Source organism: Drosophila rhopaloa, unplaced genomic scaffold, assembly GCF_018152115.1.
Source record: "Drosophila rhopaloa isolate 14029-0021.01 unplaced genomic scaffold, ASM1815211v1 contig_3, whole genome shotgun sequence".
Taxonomy (NCBI): Eukaryota; Metazoa; Arthropoda; class Insecta; order Diptera; family Drosophilidae; genus Drosophila; species Drosophila rhopaloa.
Window position 1 is genome coordinate 19315473 of NW_025335123.1, and position 21439 is coordinate 19336911.

The 21439-nt window shown below is 35.5% G+C and overlaps 1 protein-coding gene across 2 annotated transcripts in view; it reads left to right on the plus strand.

Moving 5' to 3' along the window:
- Positions 1–2483: 2483 nt before the first annotated feature.
- LOC108049978 (death-associated protein kinase related) overlaps positions 2484–21439 on the plus strand; it is a 58773-nt gene continuing 39817 nt past the window's right edge. The window contains exons 1-2 of one of the 2 annotated variants that reach the window (XM_017131408.2): positions 2484–2663; positions 2955–3214. In XM_017131408.2, the coding sequence (XP_016986897.1) occupies positions 3081–3214 (134 nt within the window). In that variant the 5' untranslated portion in view covers positions 2484–2663; positions 2955–3080. Of the gene's footprint in view, positions 2664–2730; positions 3215–21439 lie in introns of those variants that run through there. The other variant, XM_017131407.2, reaches the window with a different exon arrangement.

Consider the following 21439-nt stretch of genomic DNA (forward strand, 5'->3'; position numbering starts at 1 on the left):
ATTGTGTTATGATGGGAAATAGTTACATTACAAAATAAGGTAGTAAGCTGGCTGGACATCTTCGCATTTTTGGAACTTGTCAATAGCACACTACTCTGCTTGAAGCTTAAGTGTTTTCCCGGATTTGCAATTATGCATGGTGCAATGAAATGCATTTGTATCTTCAGAAAAAATGTTCAGTTAAAATGGGCAGCTAATCTGTTAAATCCTTAAGGATTGGTTTATGAATTTTTGAAGCAGAGGCATTCCGTATCAAACGTGAGCAGCATTTGTTAATTAAAACCTACATGTATGTATATATATTTCTATTGAAGAGTCAAATACATACATATATTGGCCATTTAAGCACTTCCAAATGAAATAGGGCATATTTGCATTCAAAAGAGTTTTCCTTGTTTTCGTTGCTGGTGTCGGTATCGGATTTATATAAATATATATGTACATATAAGCATTCATTTATATTTATGAAGCTACTATTCGTAAAAATTCAGGAGTAGAAAAATGTACATTTATTTTAAATACAGATTTGATTGATATCGGAATTTGTGAAATTCTTTTGAAAAAACTTTTAAGAGGTGTCCGGTATTTGGAGGAATGAGCAGGGTTATTTATTTTCAGCACAAAAACATTTAATTGAGGTATTTATGATAAATAATTAAATGCGTTAGGAAAACCTTCAAATAAAAGTTAATAATTACATTCACGAATTAATTAAAGTCTTTAAATACAAAACCCTAATAGTTTATGTATCTTGATTATGTTAATTTTGTTATTAGCTTTTTTCAGTTACTTTTAGAATTCATAAAAATCTTAATTTCCAAATGATCTTTTCAATAGTTAATAGAAGCAAAGACCCCAACTGTCGAATAGAAAATACTCCTTTCCTTCCCATTTTCCACTTTTCGGGTTACTTGCGATCGCTTGCCGATCCGAATTTCTATTTTTGCGGTGGCCAAGCATTTTCCGTAGGTCAAAAGCCGGATCTGCTAAACTTGAACGGCTGCCAAGAGGAGTTTTTGGCGAGTTCGCAGCAAGAAAATCAGGAACGAGGCGACCGCCCGGCCAAAAAAAACAACTCGAGGAGATCCGGAGACGACGGCATTATAAATAGAAGGATGCTAAAGGTTTTTGCACTTGGTTTATTTCTGGTGCTCCGCATTCCTGAGATGCCGTCGTGGTGACAAAAATATATGCAACACACACGAAAAGATGCAAACATAACGCATATCCAATGCATATCCCATCCAATCCGATCACACCGTCAAAAAATATGGGAACTACGGATTGGTTCTTCAAATTATGTTATTTTTCAACTACTTGATTTCGTTATCAATTATTCAATTCCTACTTTCAGTTTCAAGAAAGTTATAGTTTTTGGAATTCACATATACTGTTCCTTTCTTAAAGTTATTATGTACAACTTTTAATGATCATAGTTAAATGGAAACAGTGTTCGAATTTAAATATTTAGGGATTTTATATGCTTTCTTTTATAATCCAAATTTTTGTCAAAAATATTTTGTCATGATTTTTTTTATATTTTCTGTGACTACAACTTTATTGGAAATTTAGTAACGAGGTATGACATTTTAACATACGACCACTATTTTCCATGGTTTTGATTAAAGTTCAAAAAATATATTTTTAAATAATACAAAAGCATCTTGTAGATCAAATTGATATCTTTAGATGCATTTTTATATAGATTTTCTTTTAGTGTATAAAAAATGTGCATCGGTTTGCAAGTGGAGCACACACACTCGTGCAGGCGGACACACCTACACTCGCTAGGGAAATCGGCGGAAAATGTTGGAGGGGAGGGGAAAAGCCAGGGAACTGCAAGCATAAATATAAATATAAAATTTAGAATTCAATAGAGACGTGAGATGCCAACTATTTGTGGGCTGTGCCACGCCCCACGCCCCGACAACAGGCGCCATCAGAACGCACGAAACATTGGATGACTCTAAAAGGAAAACTTAATCTTTTAAAACAAAACATGTTTTGAATTCGGCGCAGACTGACCATGCGCGGGAAATGAGGATAACATTTCCTTTTTTCTGTTAGGAAAACGTTGTAATTTAACATTTCTGTTAGGAAAACGTAGTTTATTCTAGTGATGGAAAATGAAGCCCAGAAAAACATCGATATTTTTTTAAAACACAGATAACCATCGATGACACCATCTATTAATAAATATTTGAATTTTTAAAAATGTCCCTAATTTGAACCTCTTATATTTTAGCAGATTAGCAAGCATTTTACTATGCTATTATCAAAGTGCACTTGGCATGCAGTAAATATTGTGTTATAGCTGGAGTGGAAGCTGAAACTAACAGAGTGCGCGCAAAAACTGAAGTGAGATTTTCGATATTTGTCAGAGATGGAAGTACAACGATTATGCCCGGCCAAACACCGATACATCGATATCACCGATATTTTTTAATGACATCGATGCCGACATCGATGCTTCTCCACCTCTAGCCGATACGCGAGCAATTGAAATTTCGCGTCGCCAACGGACGGTTCGTGCGCGCTGCTTCGCTGCGAGTTTCTTGTACCTCCGCCACAAAAACAACATTAACCTGGCCAAAATCTGCGGGCCGTTTTTCGCATTTTGCTAAACGAAGAAGAAGCAGAAGAGGAGTTCTTCGTAGAGAACGGTACTTGCAAAATACCGAAAATAACAAAAACAAAAACAACGGAGCAGCAACAGCATCACACATACATACACACGCGGGAATTTTTTTCGGGCCTCTCTTTGCGCGCGTGTGTGTGTGTGCTGCAGTTGCATAGTTTTTGCTTCTTATAATTTTTTTTTGTTGTTTTGTACTGGAATTTTGTCTTCTCTCTCTGTCCGTGGAAAAAGAGAGCGCGCGCAACGTTTTCCGCAGAATTATTTTGAAGCGCGTGTGTTTATCACTAAACTACAATTTTTTTTGGTTCTTGTGCAGTTGAGATTTGAATTTACCCCCCGCAAAATACAAAAAGCAATCAAACGAAGGATTATAAAGCCAAAAATCGAAAGAAGATTCGATCTTCACACACAAAGCCCAGCACACACCATACACACACACACCATGTTCACCGAGAAGGGAATTTTTCCCATTGGGGACGGACTTTTGGACGTGGACGCCGATCGGCTGAAGGGACTCCTCGTGTCGTGTCACGACATCAACGAGATCTACGAGGTGGAACAGACGCCGTTTGCCAGGTGAGTTTCCTTTTCCCTTGCCAAAAAATACGCAAAAACAAGTTTCTCGCATCTCCACACGGAAAGAAAAGCAGCTCGATATTCATGTGTTTGGATATGTTCCTGGTCCCTTAAGGATGCAATCTTTTAGCCTTGAAATTTGTAGTACAACACTCTAAAACAAGCCTTGTTTAAGATTTTTGTTGAAATAAATTCGAAATAATAGCTTTTTAAGGTGTAAATTTGATAAAATATAAAATAATAGATATTTCATATTTTATTTATTTAAATCTGAAGTAATAGTTGTGTGTCATTCGTGATTTTTATTTAAGTCTTCAATATTAACTTTTGATTTGATTTAAACCTAATGGTAAATTGCTATGAATCCTACACAGAAACCATAACTATCTGCCTAGAAAAAAAGTTGAGATATGAACTTTGAGATAAGAAAACGCTACACGTGTTAACATTCTTTATTTCCAATAAATCTAGTTAGACTTGCAGAGTTTAAGCGTAGATTTGGTTAAATCAAAGAAATGTTTACAGAACTATTATTAGACATAATTTTTAAAATCAAGTAAAAATGAAGAAAATATTGATTTTCTACATATTGATTTGAAATGTTAGGGGAAACAAGTCCAAAATCAGATGCAAAATAATCGAATTAATCATCGTATCATATACATTTTTCTTTCTGTGCAAAAACAGCTGCCAAAAAAATAAAAGCGAAATCCCAAAAACACCGAAACAAAGCTAAAAATGTTAAAGAAAGTCAGTCGCGAGTCTGTTTTATTTTTCTGAAAAACTTCTGCGTCTCAAAACTTGTTTTATTTACTTTTTTCTTCTTTCTTGTGACTCGCCTGTGTGTGAGAGCTTCTACTCAACACACACACACGTGTGGACGGGAGACAAAAAGAGAGTTTTTGTGTGGATAACGGCACAGTGGTTTTGTTATGAAAATCATCTGGAAATTTAAACAAAATACAACACACAATACCACATATATTATTGATTGGGCTACATTTAAGCTAAGGAAATATTTTTGTTCAACAAATTATTAAACCTACTCATGAATTCATAGTTTAGTTTTGGCTAAGTTTAAGTATTGCAGATAAACCTTCAAATAATAGAGTTCCTTATGTCAAATATTTATACAAAACAAAAAATTAATTTTAAAATAATGCCATATGATAATACACTTTTCTGCGTTCCTATCTAAATTTTAAAATTAATATTAAAAAGATTTTTGACTGTATCAGTTCAAAATGATCCTGTTTATGAACTTTGTATGTATCAAGTGCTCATATGTAGTTTATTTACCTGATTTTGGTTTAAGGGTTCTGCTTTTAGGATTATTATGTGGAATTTTAGGTTTGTGCAACGACTGTGCATCTCCTTCTTCTTGCGTTATTCTTTGCCTGCTTCCCTGTTCCTCATCTTTCTCCTCATCCGCTTCCTCCTCATCTTCCTTGTTCTGCTGTTTTTTTTTTTTCCTTTTTCTTCACTCTTTCAAAGAGCAGCTGTAACAGTTTGCTGGCGAACTGACCCTCATGCTCCGTCTCTTTCTAGGTCCCTCTGGCCCTCTCTTTCGGCCCTTTTGGCTTAGATTTGCCCCATCTCTTTCCTTCCGTATTCCTATCCCTTTCGAATGCCCTTTGACTACCTTTATTCGCTAGATTCGCATTTTCTACCCTTTTTCATTATAATTTTATCGCATTTTGCTTGGTTTTTGCCTCATTAGTTTTGCATTTTAATGTTTCTTCAAAGTTCTTCTTACTGCCACCCACAACGCCCCTTTTTCCCCTCATGAAGGTCGTTTGTTTTCAAGTCCCACTGTTTTGTACTTCCAGGGACCCAATCTATCACCATATTCCCCCGTTTTTTGATAAGCTTGTGTTATCAACAACAAAAAAACGAAAATTAATAATAAAACTTAAATCCCAATCGACGTTTTCGAGTTTCGTAAGCAGCCAACCGTATGAAATTCAATTTTTCTGTCATCGATTGTGTGTCTCAAATCGTAATTCTTATCAGGGAACCGTTTCTCCGCAGTGTTGGTTGTAAAAACCCCATGAAAATTATATATATAAATTAAGTTGGGCAATACTTAACGAAAGTAGTTTAAGAGGGCGCTTAGTGATATCTTGAGTCGTTGTATAAAATGGTATACTTTATGGGACTCTAAACGATTTAAAAATATTCAAAATAAATATTTGTATCACATTAAATGCGAAAATGATCTTGCTTTTTATTTGAAGTTTGGAGGGCATCCAAATATAAATATAAACTTTAATCGTAAATTAAGAACATGTAAAATACATTTTAATAAAGCTGTTAAATATAATATTAATCCGTTAAATCTAACTTTGAGTTAGTTGTTTATTAAGATTTAATGGATTCGCATTTTTTTTATAATAAATTCAACTTTCTCATAAATGGTATGGTGTTTGTTGTTAGTCGTTTTAAAAGTCTTCAAATTTCTCTATTTTGTAACAGATTTGTTTCTTTGAAATGCGAATTAGGAATCATTATTTACGTATATCATTTTATTTTATAAAAACGATAAAGAAAGTATTTATTCATATTTAAATAATTTACTTAAATACGAAATAAGGCAATGTTTTAAATATTCTTTGAAAGACATAAATTTTACTTAATTGATTTTCATTTGAGCTCTCTTTTCAATTATTTCTCCTTCAATAATTTCGACCCTTTCAGAGTCTCAAATTCTTTGGCACTTAATTTGTTTTTTAAATGTATAATAATGTAACTCCTTCGGTATGCCAAAATTGCCTTATATAGCAGAAAAGGTTCTGCCGCAGACGGGTTTTTTTTTCCATGGTAATAGTCATTTGTTTTAAGCCATTTTGCTTTGGTTTCTCATGCTTCTCTGGTTCCGCATTCGCTCAATACCAACTTGTTGCTGCGTTTTCTTTCGTTTCACGTTTTGACTTGACTTTGTTTTTATTTTTTCTGTATTTTTTTTATTTTTGGTTCGTTTGCTTTATCAACGTTTACTTTTAAACGGTTCCCCCAATAAAAATGCGTTCTGCGGTCCAAAAAAAAGAGCTTAATTTGTTTTTATCAGTCGCAAAAAGATAAGAACGGTGGAAAAACTAGGTGAGGAAAGTGAGTAAATGAAGTGGTGTTCTTTGTTTGTATCTTACTTTTGCAGTGCGATAAAAATTATTTTTTTACCCATAGAAAATCTTCCGCAGAAGGTGATTTGGAGAATTACTTAAATTTCTACTGCAAAAGAAAACAAATAGATAAGAATTATTTATTTTGACATTATTACTGTTGCTCCTTAGTATAAACCGTGTATTTTATGGACTCCTAACCTACCAATTATTAGTTGTTAAACCTCCAAACCCACATAAATAAGACAATACAAAATACTTGAAGCGTATTTAAATAAACCCCCCCCATGTCACAATAAATTTCGCCCCAAAAAAAGTTTAACCCTAATGACCAGTGAAATAAAAAACCTGCCAAAATGGAAATGTTTGACAATTGCAACCCGTCAATCAATGGAATGGCAAGGGGATCGAAGGGGATTTCTGATTTCTGCAAGCCGGAATGCCAAAATGTTGGCCAATTGGGCGACGCACATATTACAATATTTCTTATAACTTTTGAGCTGTGCATAATTGGACTTGGATGGATGGGATGATATATGTATTGAAAAATAAAAAAAAACTATATGTTGGTGTTTGCTTGCTTGCCCGTTGTTGTTGTTGGCTTATGGCCCAATTTATATGGTAAAAAAAAAATGAAAAAAAATCGGAGAAAAAGAAATACAAATTGACAGCGAGACAAATGAAGTTGTGGACACCGGAGTTGGAGATTTGGTTGCTGGTTTTTCAGTTGTCTTTGGCCGTGTTTGGTTGTTGTGGCTGCCACAAGACTTCACAAAGCCCACTTGACTTCAGCATTGGCACATTGTCCAGTTTTTTGGAGCTCGGAGTTGGCCTTTCAATTGGAAATTAGGACGCATTTTGTGGGCAGCAAGCGGCAGCCGAACGCTTGCATAATGGAAATTTTATACCATATTTTGTGCAAAAAAATTAATGTGTGTATACGTAGATTTTTGGCAAAGTGTGTGAATCAATAATAATTAACAATGATTACAATTCAATTCAAGCTCTCACCCGAGGAAAGTCACACCTTTGGGGGGTCTTGATTTATGTGGGATTAAGCTTAGGGGCTTATATTTGTACGGGTACACAAGTATTATTCACATGTCTGAAAAATGTGTATTTGCCTATTTGACGAATATTAAATAGTGTTTCCCTCGAGCAAATTCCTTTTCGGCAAGCATTAATAATTATATATATGAATTGAATTATTTTCTAATTGACATTAAATACTTAATACTGTGAATTTTTGAAATAGTTTATTTAGAATAATAGTAAAACTCTTAAAAACTTTAAAGTACATTGTGAACCCATACCAAATTAGAGTTCAACAAATGTCAAACGATGGCCAGACTTTCCCACTGATAAACGAATTTTCCCCTAATGGTTTTGTACCTTTTCTGGGACCTAACATAACCTCAATGAGTGTGACTGACGTCAAAGGAAAATCAACCCCCAGAATCCCTTCCAAAAAGAAAACATGGAAAATGGGGAGGTGGTGGAGAAGGCCGCCCACACAAAAACAAATACATACCCGAACAGCTGATAGATGACTTTGGGTTCATTTTCAGTTTTCTGCCTCTGTTTTTCTGGTCTCAAACATATTTGTGCGTGGGCGAGGTTCAGCCCTAGGAAAATAATATAAAAGCCTATTATAACCACCCTCTGCAGCAGAACGAACATCATTTATTTTCTGGGCTCTTTGACAAGTCAAAGTTTTGTGGTAATCTTAGACGCTGCCCGAGGGGAATATCGATAATAACAGGGGTTTGGGTCTTGCGTATTGAGTATTGAGTAGGCTGCCCAGGATGTGCCTATCGCACATCTTCGCCGCCCTTAATGTTTGGAGGACCCATTGACAAAGTCAACAAGATTCAAGATTTCCCCATTGTTTTTACAGGCGCAATCGATTTTGCCACCATGTGTGTAAAGCAAAAGATATAGGGGTAGTTGGGGGACAATGCTCTCAAATAAAGTGGAAAAGGGAAAATGCGGTTTTGCTTTATATTTAAATTGGTTTGGGTCTATCACTATCAAGGTTTCATTTAAAAAAAAATGAAGAGTTACGTTAAACCTGTGACAAAACTATTAGTTTAAAAAAGATTGTTTAGCTGGAAGACAAATTACAACAGCCTATTCCATACATTTTACCTTAAAAATGAAAAAGATTCCTGAGATGAGACTTTCTTCTTTGTTTATCTGCATTTGGGGTTTGTGTTAATGCATTTGTTTATTTGCTGAGACATACGCATTAAAATTCGGCTTTAACTGCCCCATGCCCACCCACATTAACCCAATGGGGCCGTTGCTCCTTTTCTTGTTTAGCTTTGTTTATTTGCAAATTAATTTTTCAAATTGCCATTTTGGCTAATTAACCGAAACCAAGTCGTGACGCCCACGCTGCCAATAATTTATTGCCTCGCATTGATACAGTTTTGATTATCTCTTTTATGGGCTGCAAATAAAGAAGAGCGCCCCAAACTGTCGATGATGAGTTCATTTTAATTGAGTTTTTCAATATGCCGACTGAGTGGTTTATGCTAAGCTCTTGGGGGGAGTGTCAGTCAACAGTCAACAGTCAAAATGGGAATGATGGGGTGGCGAATTCGCCGGGTGGTTTACTGGGAATGCGACCTTGGTGGGTCTATATTTAGAAATGATGGAAATTTCTGCGCTGGAAAATGTCAGCGGGACATGGAATCGCATAGTTTCGATTGAAACCAAACATTCTTTGGGCCAAAACTAATTTCCATGGAAGCTCATTTATTTGTTACGCATGTAAGCAAACCGGAAAGTGCTGTTTTATATCAAATGTAAAAGTACTTTAAAAAAAATGCGACAATTTTTTAAATGTGTAAATGAAGATAATTTAAATTTTGCTAGTTTTGAATTATTTTCTTGTAAATCCTATCCTCTGTGAATGCGAACATCACATATCATACAATAACAATAATACACCCGCTTCAGGAAGCAGCGACAACATAAAAAAAAGCTACAGCATCAACACTTTTGCCTTCAAACAACAGAAAAAAATGTTTTCTTCAGATAATTAACGCGTTGACAACAACAAGAAAAACAATTGAAGACTGAAGATAATAAAAGCCAAGTGAGAAGACAACAAAAACCAGAGGAGAAGACGACGAAGAAAGAGCCGGAGCTAAATAGATAGAAAAAGACACAAATAATCGAGCAGCAAAGCTTGAAGAAAGTGTAATCAACATATTTTCTGTAATTACAGTGCACGTTCAATAAAGTGAACCACTAAAATCAAAAATATTACCTTTTTAAAATTCTATCAATATTACATCTGATTAAATGAGAAAAACCAATAAGGGTTATGGGTTATTTCATAAAAAATGTAAACACTTCGGATAGTGTACTGTTATTGTGGGTGAAAGGGGATTCAAATGCGGCAGTAAAAATCCGAGCACGAGATACCAGAGAAACAAAAGCTGCTTATCAAAATAAATTCAAGAAAATATGTATTTTGTAAACATTTAATTGTTGTCAACGGCGATTCCAATGGGTGAGAAAGTCCGGGGGATGCTAAATCTCGATCCAAAAACGAAAAAATACAACCAGAAAGGTCAATAAAAATTGATGAGAAAACATAAAATTAGAAGAAATGTTTCCTTGTCCAAAGTGAAATAAAAGCAACTACATTTCTCCCCCAAAAATAAATCGTGATGTCGGCAACCCTGGACACTGACATTAAATTAATGGGAATAGATTGCAACCCTTGGGGATGTGGAAGTGAAAAACCACCTACACTCACACCTCACCGTCCCATTAATATTTGTTTTTCGGATCTTTTTGACTACTCCAATGCACTGCCCAAAAACTTTTAATGAAAAACCATATTATTTTGGAAACTATACATACATGACCATTGGGGGTAAAGGTTTTACTCCTTGCGTTAATATTTTCATAAGTATATTGAAAATGTATTGTAATGTATGAGTGTAAAGGGCTTATGATTTCCAGCTTTTGGTGATCCTTTTTTTTTTTGTCGCAGTGTGGCATGTGTTTGCCTGCTGCATTGAACTTTAATTGCTCTCATAAAACCCCCTGGCACCCACCGCCCCTGGTTCTTTCCCTCTGTTGATAAAGCTGCAGCTGCATTTAATGAGGTTTTTGGCTGTCATTTCGAGGGGATGGGCCGGGGGATGGTTGCCAAGGGGGAGTGTGGGCGGAGGAGGGGTAGGGTCATTGACAGGGTGACTAAGTCACGCTGACAGCTTAATGTGAACTATGGCCAAATGTCACGACAATTTGCCGAAAGGTAAACAGAATGGTGATCAATGAAAGAGGGGTGGGAATATAGACCCTAATGGTAAGCCGCAAAAGCAATAATATTAATAAAATCAATTTGACTAAAAATCACACTTTTAATGGGCTTTTGGAATACCATTTTATTTTAAATATGAAACCATTATGCTTTCTCAATTTTGTTAAATAAATATTAAACAACATTTTTCTGATTAATTTATTTGCAAATTATCAAAAAAAGTTGTAACACTTTAAAACATGTAAACATTATGCATATACAGAATAACAATCAAATGACAATTATGTAGACTATATGATCACATTTCGTATTTATCCAAGAAATAATGAAAGGGCTTCTGAACTCGCGTGAGCTGTCAGAAATTCCAATTTAAATGCAGCTCCAAATGCTCTTGTCACCTGTCCCGACGTTTTTCCAGGTTTTCACCGCCCGTGTAGGCACCCCCAACTTTTTCTTCGTCTCGGGGGAAATATCCAAATGTCAAGGACAACTCGAAAACGTATTTAACTAATGCTTCCTTTTTCCTAATGATTTACTTTGTTTTCTGGACAGCTTATTTTTTGCCTTTCGGCTTCAGTTGCTTTTGTTATTGAGCAATTTTTAGGCAATTTTTCGATTTCCATTTCCGCTTGACGCGCTGCGAAATGGCCTTTAACCTTTTAGTTATGAATTCTTTTTACCCCACTGTGTTTATACGTTTCGTATATGTTTTTAACTGCTTTTTTGTGGTTAGTTGACTCTAGTCAAGGCCGAGCTAAGCTAACGAGTTCGAAATCAATGTGCAGTGACCTTAACAGGGGCCCCCCTTCCCTCAAAGAGAGCGGAAGTTCTTGCAAATTTTATTTTAATATTTTTTTCAACTTAAGTTTAAATTGCAAAAGAGTTTGGCTTTAGCTCTGGTGATTACACCATTTTTTCGTAATATTTATACGGGCCAGTGGAATTTTATCTTGGCACACACACAACATACCTTGGATGGGTGGCTTTTGGGTGGTGAGTGGGTGGCTGGTGTTCCCTCCCCACCGACTACCTACCCCTTGTCTCTGTCTTCTCTGAGTAAGATAAGATAATAAAATGCGACTCGGCAACGCGAGACATTTTCGTATTTTTTTACGCTGATTAGGATATGCAGAGTAAGAAAACTTTTAGACCTAAATATATGTAAATATAAGTAAATTTTTTGCTGCATTAAAGTGACTTAATTATAATTGTTTTTACCTGTAGGTTTCTTTTTAAATTATAAATTCATAATTTGTATTTAAATTTCAATTATTAAGAACAACTACTTTTTAATTCTCACTGTATCTTCCCTGCTCATATTTCTGCTCTACATTTTTATGTTCCCCTGCACTTGAGTCGTATTTTCACGTACAAAGCCCGTGCCTTCTAATTTTCCTCCCGCGTAACCTTTGCCCTCCGCCTTCTCGCGTTTCATAGCTCACAATTCCTAATTCTTGGGCTCAATGACGCATTTCATTGGGGGAAAACAATTTCGTTCTTGTCTACATTATTTTTTTCTTTTTGTCGCAGGGCAAATACAAAAAGCCAAAGCCCGTGGCCTGTTGACATTGACATGGCCATGGGCAACAAAAGGAGTCATTTTTTGCCTCTATTATTTTTTTGTTTTTTTTTCGTTTTGCGGGGGATGTCGAGAAAGGCACAAAGATTGTCAGTGGATTCGTTTGAAAAGTTCAAAAGTGAAGGGAGCTTTTGGACATATTCTTTTGCAAATGGAGCTGACTCACATTGGTACTTAAAAATGAGGAAAATAAAAAAATAGGTAGATCGTTAACAAAATCAATAACTTTGGAATTTATAGTTAATACATCGGATCGTAAGTGTTGCTTGACGCATTTTTAGATACAATTATTCTTAGATTTTAAATAGATTGATAATTTAAAAATGTATTGTTGTAATAAACAAGCTTTAAATGATACAAAAATGATACAAAACACTTTAAAAACATAATGAATTGAATTTTTTTCAAATCACTAGATTGTTTATAAACATTTATTTATATATGTTTTAAATCTGATTAAAATAATATTTACTAATTGAATATATAGAATGGCAATTTTTAAGAGCATTATTAGCTTTGAAATTTGCATTATTCAAAGCACACTTTGGAGAACTAGTTCAGTTGGCTAACTGGGCAGCGGATGATGCAAGTTGTTTCGTGTGGTGTTATTCAATCGCCGACAACAAAGTTGTGTTTCGCATGAGAAAACAAATTTCCATATGGACGGCGAGGAGACTTTGGTCGGGACGGGACTTAAGGGCTCCACAATATCTCGCTGTTTGCATCCAGCCAGAGGCATAACAGCTGATAACAGGCGATGATAGGAACGGGGATGATAATGAAATTTCCAATTTGACATTGGCCTGATCGAGGAAAAACTACGAAACTAATCAAGCGATTAATCGATCAATCAACTGACACTGAAATTAATGAGCCGCACACTCGAATGGAAAGCAAAAAGAGAGATATATATATGTTCTACTATATAGAGTTCAATTCCAAAATTGGCCAGGCACAAAGGTGACAATGAGGCGGGCTTTTAATTTAAAGCTAACAAAATGCAACGATGACGCATGTCGGCTGAGAGACACAAACATTTCCGCTGAATTAATTATAAGCGGAAAAAATAATGGGGAGTTGTCTGAAAATGCATTTGAGTGACTAACCAAAAAAAAATAAAATATAAATCCCGGCACAAGTGCAATGCCAAAATGGCATTGGGCCAAGCCGTGGAAAAAAGAAAAATAAATCAAGAGAAATAGAAACCGAACCTCGAACCCCGAACAGAAAACGAAATCTCAAATAGAACTGGAAGCCAGCAAAAACTAAGTTTATGGTCAAGTTGTGGCCTCACTTTTGGCATTCATTTGGATTCGATTTTTCTATTTTTTCTTTGTTTTCCCCATTTCCATTCCCAAGAGCAAGGAAAACTGTACCCAGTACGATATCTAATCGATGGTCAGGGCAATTAGCGCGCTTATCGCTGGGGCGATAAAAATGCTGCGCGATAATAATAATAATACAAAAAAATTCTTCGAAGTGGTATACCACATTTCTGCAGTTTACTTTACTCTTGATTTTGCTGTGCTTTTTAAAGACGATAAGGGCCAGATGGAAATATAAGGGATCGATGATAAGAGTCAAGTCAATGGGCTGGGAATTACAGTAAATTTAATGCTCGAGGAGGGGGTACTTGTGAAATAATTTATCACTTAATTTAGATTTCGAAGAGAGATATACATATAAATTAAAAACCCTTTAAAATAAAGAACAAACATTTCTTATTCATATTCTTTTTTAGTAAAGAAAATTTTTGTTAAAACACTAAATTTTAAGCTTAGTTTAAATTTAAATTCTAATGAGCAGCTACTGAGCCCAAAATTCTTATCAAAAATGAATACAACAAAAATAAAAAGAGACATTTTAAGCTCTACCTACACAACTACCCAACTGCCAACAACAAAAATGATGACTAACTTAAAAATGCTAACGGTGCAAACTGGCGACAAAATTTCCGCACTTTATACTCAAAATAAAAAAAAAAAAACAAAAAAAGGCAGCCAAAGCCAATTTACCGTTGCATCAGAAGCGGCTAACAGCAACAACAACAACAACAAAAGCTGGCAAATGAAATTGTCTAATTGCCGAAGCAACAGGCCAGCGACTTTGGACAACTGGCAACGCGGCGTATGCGCAACATTTTGCCCGAGCAATGAAAACATTTTACGTGATTTGCGTGAACAATTGCCAAAAAAAAAAACACCAACGAAAAACTCCACTTAAAAAAATGATGAGTGAAAAAAAAACGTGAAAAACCAAAACCAACGAAAAACCGAAATGAAAATGGATGAAAAATCGTAACGCGTAACGTGAATCGCTTGCTTTGGTTCGCTCATTTGTTTTGGTCAAGAGGGGGGGTTAGAAGGGGGTTACATGAGGGTTAAGAGGTAGCAGATAAAAAGCTGATTTTGTTGTTATTTCTTCATATTGCTGTTGACTCAAAAAAAAGAGGTAAATAAACTTCTTATTACTTTTTGTCCCTGTCTTTCTCCTCTTTTTCTTTTTTGTTGTTACCAACTTCTTTCTGCCACCCACCCCTTTTCTTGGCCATTTCTTACTCAGTTCTTGCCACTTTTGTTTATACCCTTGCAGAGTGTATTATGATTTTATTCAGAATTCTAAAATATTAAAACAATTAGGAAATGTATAACTTGAGATACAGTCTACATATAATGTTTATAAATTGATCAAAATAGGAACCTGTTATATTAATATATTTATATTATATATAGACTTATTTTTAAAAGTTGTAAGGGTATATAAGCTTAGGCTCCCTTCTTGTTTGTTATAATTTTCGTATGTTTATGTTAATTTTTCGCTTAACAACAATACACAAAACCAAAATTGTTGGCAAAAAACGTGACATCGTTTTGGGACTTCAAAATTGGTTTGATGTTGTTGCTGTTGTTGCTGTTGTCTCTTGTTGAAGGCTTTAACCCATGCTGACCCTGCTCCGTCTCTGTCTTTGGCTCCCTTTCTTTCACTCACCTTTTGCCTTGTGTGTTTCCACACAACGAAAATGGCAACAATATTTTTCTTTTTAGTCTTTTTTTTTTTACCGCTTCGGGGGCTTGACAAATTTGAAATTTTAATTTTTAACGGTTTTCATTTCAAGTTTTTGGGGGATTTTATGGCAAATTGTTGCTGCAATTGCTTCACATGCGAATCGAGTTTTTGGGTACTTTGGTTTGCTTTAGTACTCATTTAATTGGTAGGTTGGGTTTTTTATTTGGGTTTTAGGGGTGTTTATTGGATATTTGTTGGAAAGTTTATTTGACAAAACAATTTTACCGAATATAAAAATTAAATTAACATATTCTCCAAAATGTCAACTTATTTTAAAACTGTTTTTTAATGATTATCGTTTAATACTTTAATGGATGAGTCTGCCTTTTGTTCCATAAAACCTTCTCCCTTCTCTGCTCAAGTGCACATTTAAAATTTTCCTATCATTTAATATTCAACTTGTTTTGATTATTTAATACTGCATTTCCCCGGATTCAAATTCCGTCATACATTGTAGTCAAGATTGCATTTGCATTTGCTTATTTATTGCCACACTTTGCGCGAATTCCTTCGCCTGGCAATATATTTATTTCGCTCCCATTGAAATGAACTTTACATTCATTGATAATTCACACACTCATTCACTCTTAACCCCTTACACAACACAACAAAATAAAAACATTGTTATATGTGTGGAAATTTGTTTCACTTTTTAATTAGTTAGTTACATATTTTGTGTGTTTTCATCTCGCTTTGTGTTGTATATTTTTTTCGCATTAAATTAATCGAGAATTATTTTGCAATTGTTGCGTAGTTTTCTAGTTGCATTTTCTTCTCTCTGTCGATCTAATTGCTTTAATTGTTATTCAAGAAATGCGCCGACCGAACGTTTTTCCTCGATTCGCGATTCTCGATGAAATTTGCCCACCAACAAAGACAATTAATGGCTTATGGCTTATTTTGCAATTTGTTATAATTGAGTGAGTGCAATATGCAATTGCATTTCAGGCGGCGATAGATCGTGTGTATGGGGTGTGGAGGGGTTAAGCGGTATTGGCTTCAAGGCGACATTTGCTGTCTGGTTGCTAAGAAAAGCTGAAAAATTGTGCTCAGAGACTTAACATATAGCTAGACACTTTAATGCTCTGTAAGTTTTTATACTTATATTTCCCATGTTTTATTTAATGCAGTCAATAGACATCAGTTAAGAGAGATAAATTTAAAAAATTGGAGACAAATTACATTCAAAACCCCTGCAAATTGTATATTTTATCTTTGGACAAGAGTATACCAAAATTCATTTGGCCAAACTAACTGAGCCCCAAGTTACACATAGAACCAGCGATGAAAGACCGAAAAAGTCTTTTTAAAGCACGCACACACTGGCACCCCGTGCACACTCACTCACGCACGTTCCGCACTATAAACGACCTGGCATGTCAAGTATACAAATTGCAGAAAAAAAAGAGAGAACGGCCGAGAACAGAATAGAGTCAAGTACGGATTGCGGAGGAGAGATCAACCCAACCGCACCCGCAAGTAAAAAACGATATTGTAAAATGCAAAAAAAAAAAACATTAAAAAAAAAATAACGAGGAATGCAGGAAAAGGCAAATCAAATCAAATGGACAAACCAAAGGAATGCGGCTTTAACGATCGTGAGGGAGCGAGATAGAGCATGCGAGAGACAGAGACGGATAGAGGTTGAGGGGGGGGTCTGAAGATGCTGTCAAGGTCGTTGGTGTTCGCCTTGAAAACAACAACAACAAAGATGCAGCGAATGGAACTGCCAAGAAAACTGGTCAGTCTGCAAGAAGATGCAACCAAGCAAAGCGCAAGAAGAGCGAAGAATCGGAGATGCCAGCATGCCATCTCTTTCTCGGCTTCTTCAAGCCATCTCTTTCCCAAACCATTGTTCTTCAAAAAACTGCGAGTGCCAAAAAGTACTTGACTAATTAGCAGCACCACGAAAAATGCTCATGATCATGATGCGAAGATGAAGTTGATGGATCCCCCAAAAGTCTGTCCGCTAAATCACTACCCAAATAAATCTGACAAATGGCATCGCCTTCCTCCGCAGTCTCCTCTTTACATAATTTGCACGCTTCAAAGATTTTCGAGCTGAAAGGGTTTTTTGAACCTCTCCCTAAAAATCGGAGAAGGAAAAAAAATAAACGATCCATTAGCAACAGTTCAATGGACTGGGAACCGGGGAAGAACAAGGCCATATTATATTACTTATGGGTATTTAAACATAAGAAGCAGGAAGAGCTTTTGCTGACAGATCTCTACAACCCAGGATGCTTTATAATTTTAAGATATATTTAATTCCATTACTTCTACGTCTTAAACCCATTTTTGATCAGAAGTTTCTCTATTACTTATTAATTATTAAATAACTAATCATATAACAACTTTACTAAGAAAAAACCACTAATAATAATCAATGCTCTATAATAGATAGGGCTTTGAGTTTAATGAGTTTGTAAGGTTTGTATTAAATTAACATTTTAACCTTTTTAAGTTCAGTTCTATAATTTTGTAGTTAAAATTCTCGACTTTTAATTATTATCCATATATCCCAAGTACTCTGTTGATCATTAAATATCACTTTGGAGCTGAAAGCTTAAAAAAATTATTAAATGCCTCACTTAACCTTCCGTTTCCTTTTTACCACTCTCTCTGCCTCTACCTGCTATGTTGACTAATTAAATGACATTTATTATCCTTAGTTAACAAGCTTGAAGGTCTCTTTGTGATTGGATAACTTCAAAAAATACTTATTTTTTCGCATATTTCTCTGGCATTGTTTGTGGGATCTTCTTTTGTTGGGCTTAGGTTTTTTCCTCATTTCATTTTATTTGTATTTTTCTTTCCTTAAAAGGTAATTAACACTCGTCCACGTTAATTTGTTTTTAATTATTGAGATTTATTGATTTTTCTCACATTTCGACCAAGCCTTGAACTCTTGAACTTTTGTGCAATATTTTTATTTGGGAGCAAAGACTCGCGCTTTTTTCAATGTCTTTGGAAACCTCCCCAACAATCGAATGTGATATATCTCCCAAACTCGGACTTCGTATGCTTTATTTTGTTTTGCCTGTGGCGTTTTAAAAATAACCCGGCAAACGAAAATAAAAATCATAATAATAACATCGTAACCACATGGAGAGAATCGTATTTATAGATATAGTACGTAGGAACTTCCAGCTTTGAGGCGTGGAATTTTCTGGCCAGTGTTATTTTTCCAGTATATTAATTTTTATATTTTTTGTTTGGTTTTGCATAAATTAAAATTTTTATTGTTGGAGCGGCGAGAACTTCTCACAGCCCATATATGATGGGGCATTTTTATTATTTGAATATTATTGTTATTGCTTCTTCACCTTTTGGTATTTTCCTCCATTGCGCAGTCTAAAAATAATGTATTCTCTTTGTTTATTTGCAGGTAAGAGATGCCAAGATAATTGTTATTGTTATGATAACCATTGAAGGTGGATGGGCAATTGCGAGATCATGGAATTCTTATGTAAGTGGGGAAAGTTCTAAATTTAGAGAAGTTTTTAAGGCGGTTTTGATGACTAAAAATAACTGATATTCAAAACCTGATTTAATACACACAACTTATGATCTTGATAAGGCGATCAACTGTCCAGATATTTTATCATTTGCAAAAGAAAAAGAAGAATATCTTCCTAATGATCAACTGCAGCAGATCATAACGATCGGAGTAGAGATTGCCTAATTAATCGTGATGGCGGACAAGTAAATAAGGATGGGATTACAAACAGGGGCTGTGGATGTCAGCTTGCCTCAAGATCAACGATCACTGATCAGAGTTCGTTATTCCAATACCACAACTTCTCCCCTCCCCACCCCCCTTTAAAGACAAGTTATTCTCTCGTTTTTTTTTTTCTTTTTGTCGGGAAGCACACTTTTCCAGGTTATAAACTTCAAACTGTGAAGGGCCTTGCATAATTTGTGCCGCGTACAACCTGTAAACCAGCTGCTCTCCTCAAGAAAAATACTTTGAAAAAGTGTGGAAAAAGAGGGGGAAAATGTGGGGGGAAATCCGGAGACAGCGCGAGATCGGCAAGGCATGAAAAGATGATGAACAAGTTCTGGAGGAGGGCGAGGGGATGGGAAAGTCGCAAGTCAGAAAGCCGGAGTCAGAGAGTCGGTGGGAAGTCAAAGCACTTTAGAGCACTTTGAACTTTTACAGTACACGACTCTATATAGCGTAATGTGTGCTGTACTGTGCTGTGCTGTGCTGCTTGTCTATCTGCCTGTATATGTTTGTAAAACAAATTGTGGGCAACACAGAGACGGTCGGAGTCCCAGTTGGTTAATGAATAGGAAAGAATTCTACAAATAAATAAATAAATGCTGTAGAAAGCAAACGGAAAACGGTAAATTATCTTCTATTTGAACTTATTGCACAATTGAAATCTTTCTCTCTTTGAAAGGGTATTCGAATTTAAGAAAATGACATTTATGTGGTAGAACTCCCCAAAATATTTTAGGGCATAGAAGGAAGATACAAATTTTAATTTGAATTCCTAGATAATCATTTGAAACTCTTGTACTTAAGGTTGGTAATCTTAAACAAAAGTGGAAAATTTGGGATTAGGCTATATTCTGTAGAATAAACATTAAATATTGTTAAATCTCCTTGGGAAAATTCGTCAAGATAGGATATCCTTGTATTTTTTGTAAGTACAGATAAATACTTAGGCTCCCACGAATATTATAAAGTGTATTTCATCGCCGTTCTGCTAGATTCAATAATATTCCCGAACTGAAGTTATTCTTTCTCTTTTGCCTATATCTTGATTCGATTTGTTGAAATTGTAAAGAAACTCAACGGTAATTGATTGAAGAGAAAGAGCGGATGATGATGATGATGATGATGATAGTTAGTTAGTTGCTTGAATCGATCGATCAGTTTAGGGCATCGAATATAATTTCTTTAACCTTAACATTGTCTGTCGATCGTTGATTGATTCCCAGTCTGTCAGTCCAACGACTTGTTGTCCAGTCATGCAGAACGGAATACCCCCAAACCCCCCCCAAAAAAAATACAGAAAAATAAATAAATAAAGACCCCGACTCGTCGCGAAGCTCTTCTCCAATTGTTAAGCACCTCTAATTGCAAAAAGCCCAACAACAGAAAATAAAACTGTTTTTCAGATGGAGCGAAGCAACATTTTTATACCCTTGCAGAGGGTATTATAATTTCAGTCAAAAGTTTGCAACGCAGTGAAGGAGACATTTCCGACCCTATAAAGTATATATATTCTTGATCAGCATCACCAGGAGAGTCGATCTAGCCATGTCCGTCTGTCCGTCTGTCCGTCTGTCCGTCTGTCCGTCCGTCTGTCCGTCCGTCTGTCCGTCCGTCCGTTTCTACGCAAACTAGTCCCTCAGTTTTAAAGCTATCTGCTTGAAACTTTCCCAAAAGTTGTCTTTCTATTGCAGTTAGTATATAAGTCGGAACGAGCCGGATCGGGCGACTATATCATATAGCTGCCATATAACTGAACGATCGGAAAAGCCATAACGTTGGTGTTTTTAAAGTTAGGAAGTTGGGATTTTCTGTGAGTTTTATTTTTGGCCAATCAATCCGACCTACCAAATTTCATAAGGATCGGCCGACTATATCCTATAGCTGCCATATAACTGAACGATTGGAAATGCCATAACTTTGGTGTTTTTAAAGTTAGGAAGTTGGGACTTTTTATGAGTATTAAGAATACATCATATGAATAATTTTGAAGAATATAATTTACAGAATATTCTGCAAGGGTATATCAACTTCGGCTCCGTCCGAAGTTAGCTTTCCTTTCTTGTTTTTTGTACTTTTTGAGAAAAGGTTTATTAGTCGAGCGCGTGAGACACTTGTCAAGAGATGTGCGTGTTTTAGAGGGCAAAGGGGGGCGGACTGGACCGGACCGTGGAGGTAAATTACCCACAAAAGTTCAATGTCAAGATTTTCGTTCACTTTTTCGAACAGTTTATTGAACTTTTCCCCCTCACTGAGCACTTACAACAAAATAAATATCAACAAGAAAAGCTCATAAAATGTGATCAGTTTTAAATGGAATGTGCTCTTGGATAAATTCATTGAAAACAAAAGCGATTTAATTTCGAAGAATAGTTACTTAGAATTACTTCATAGTAGTTAAATATACCTACATAATCACAGTTTTTATGCTATATAAACAAATACAATTTCA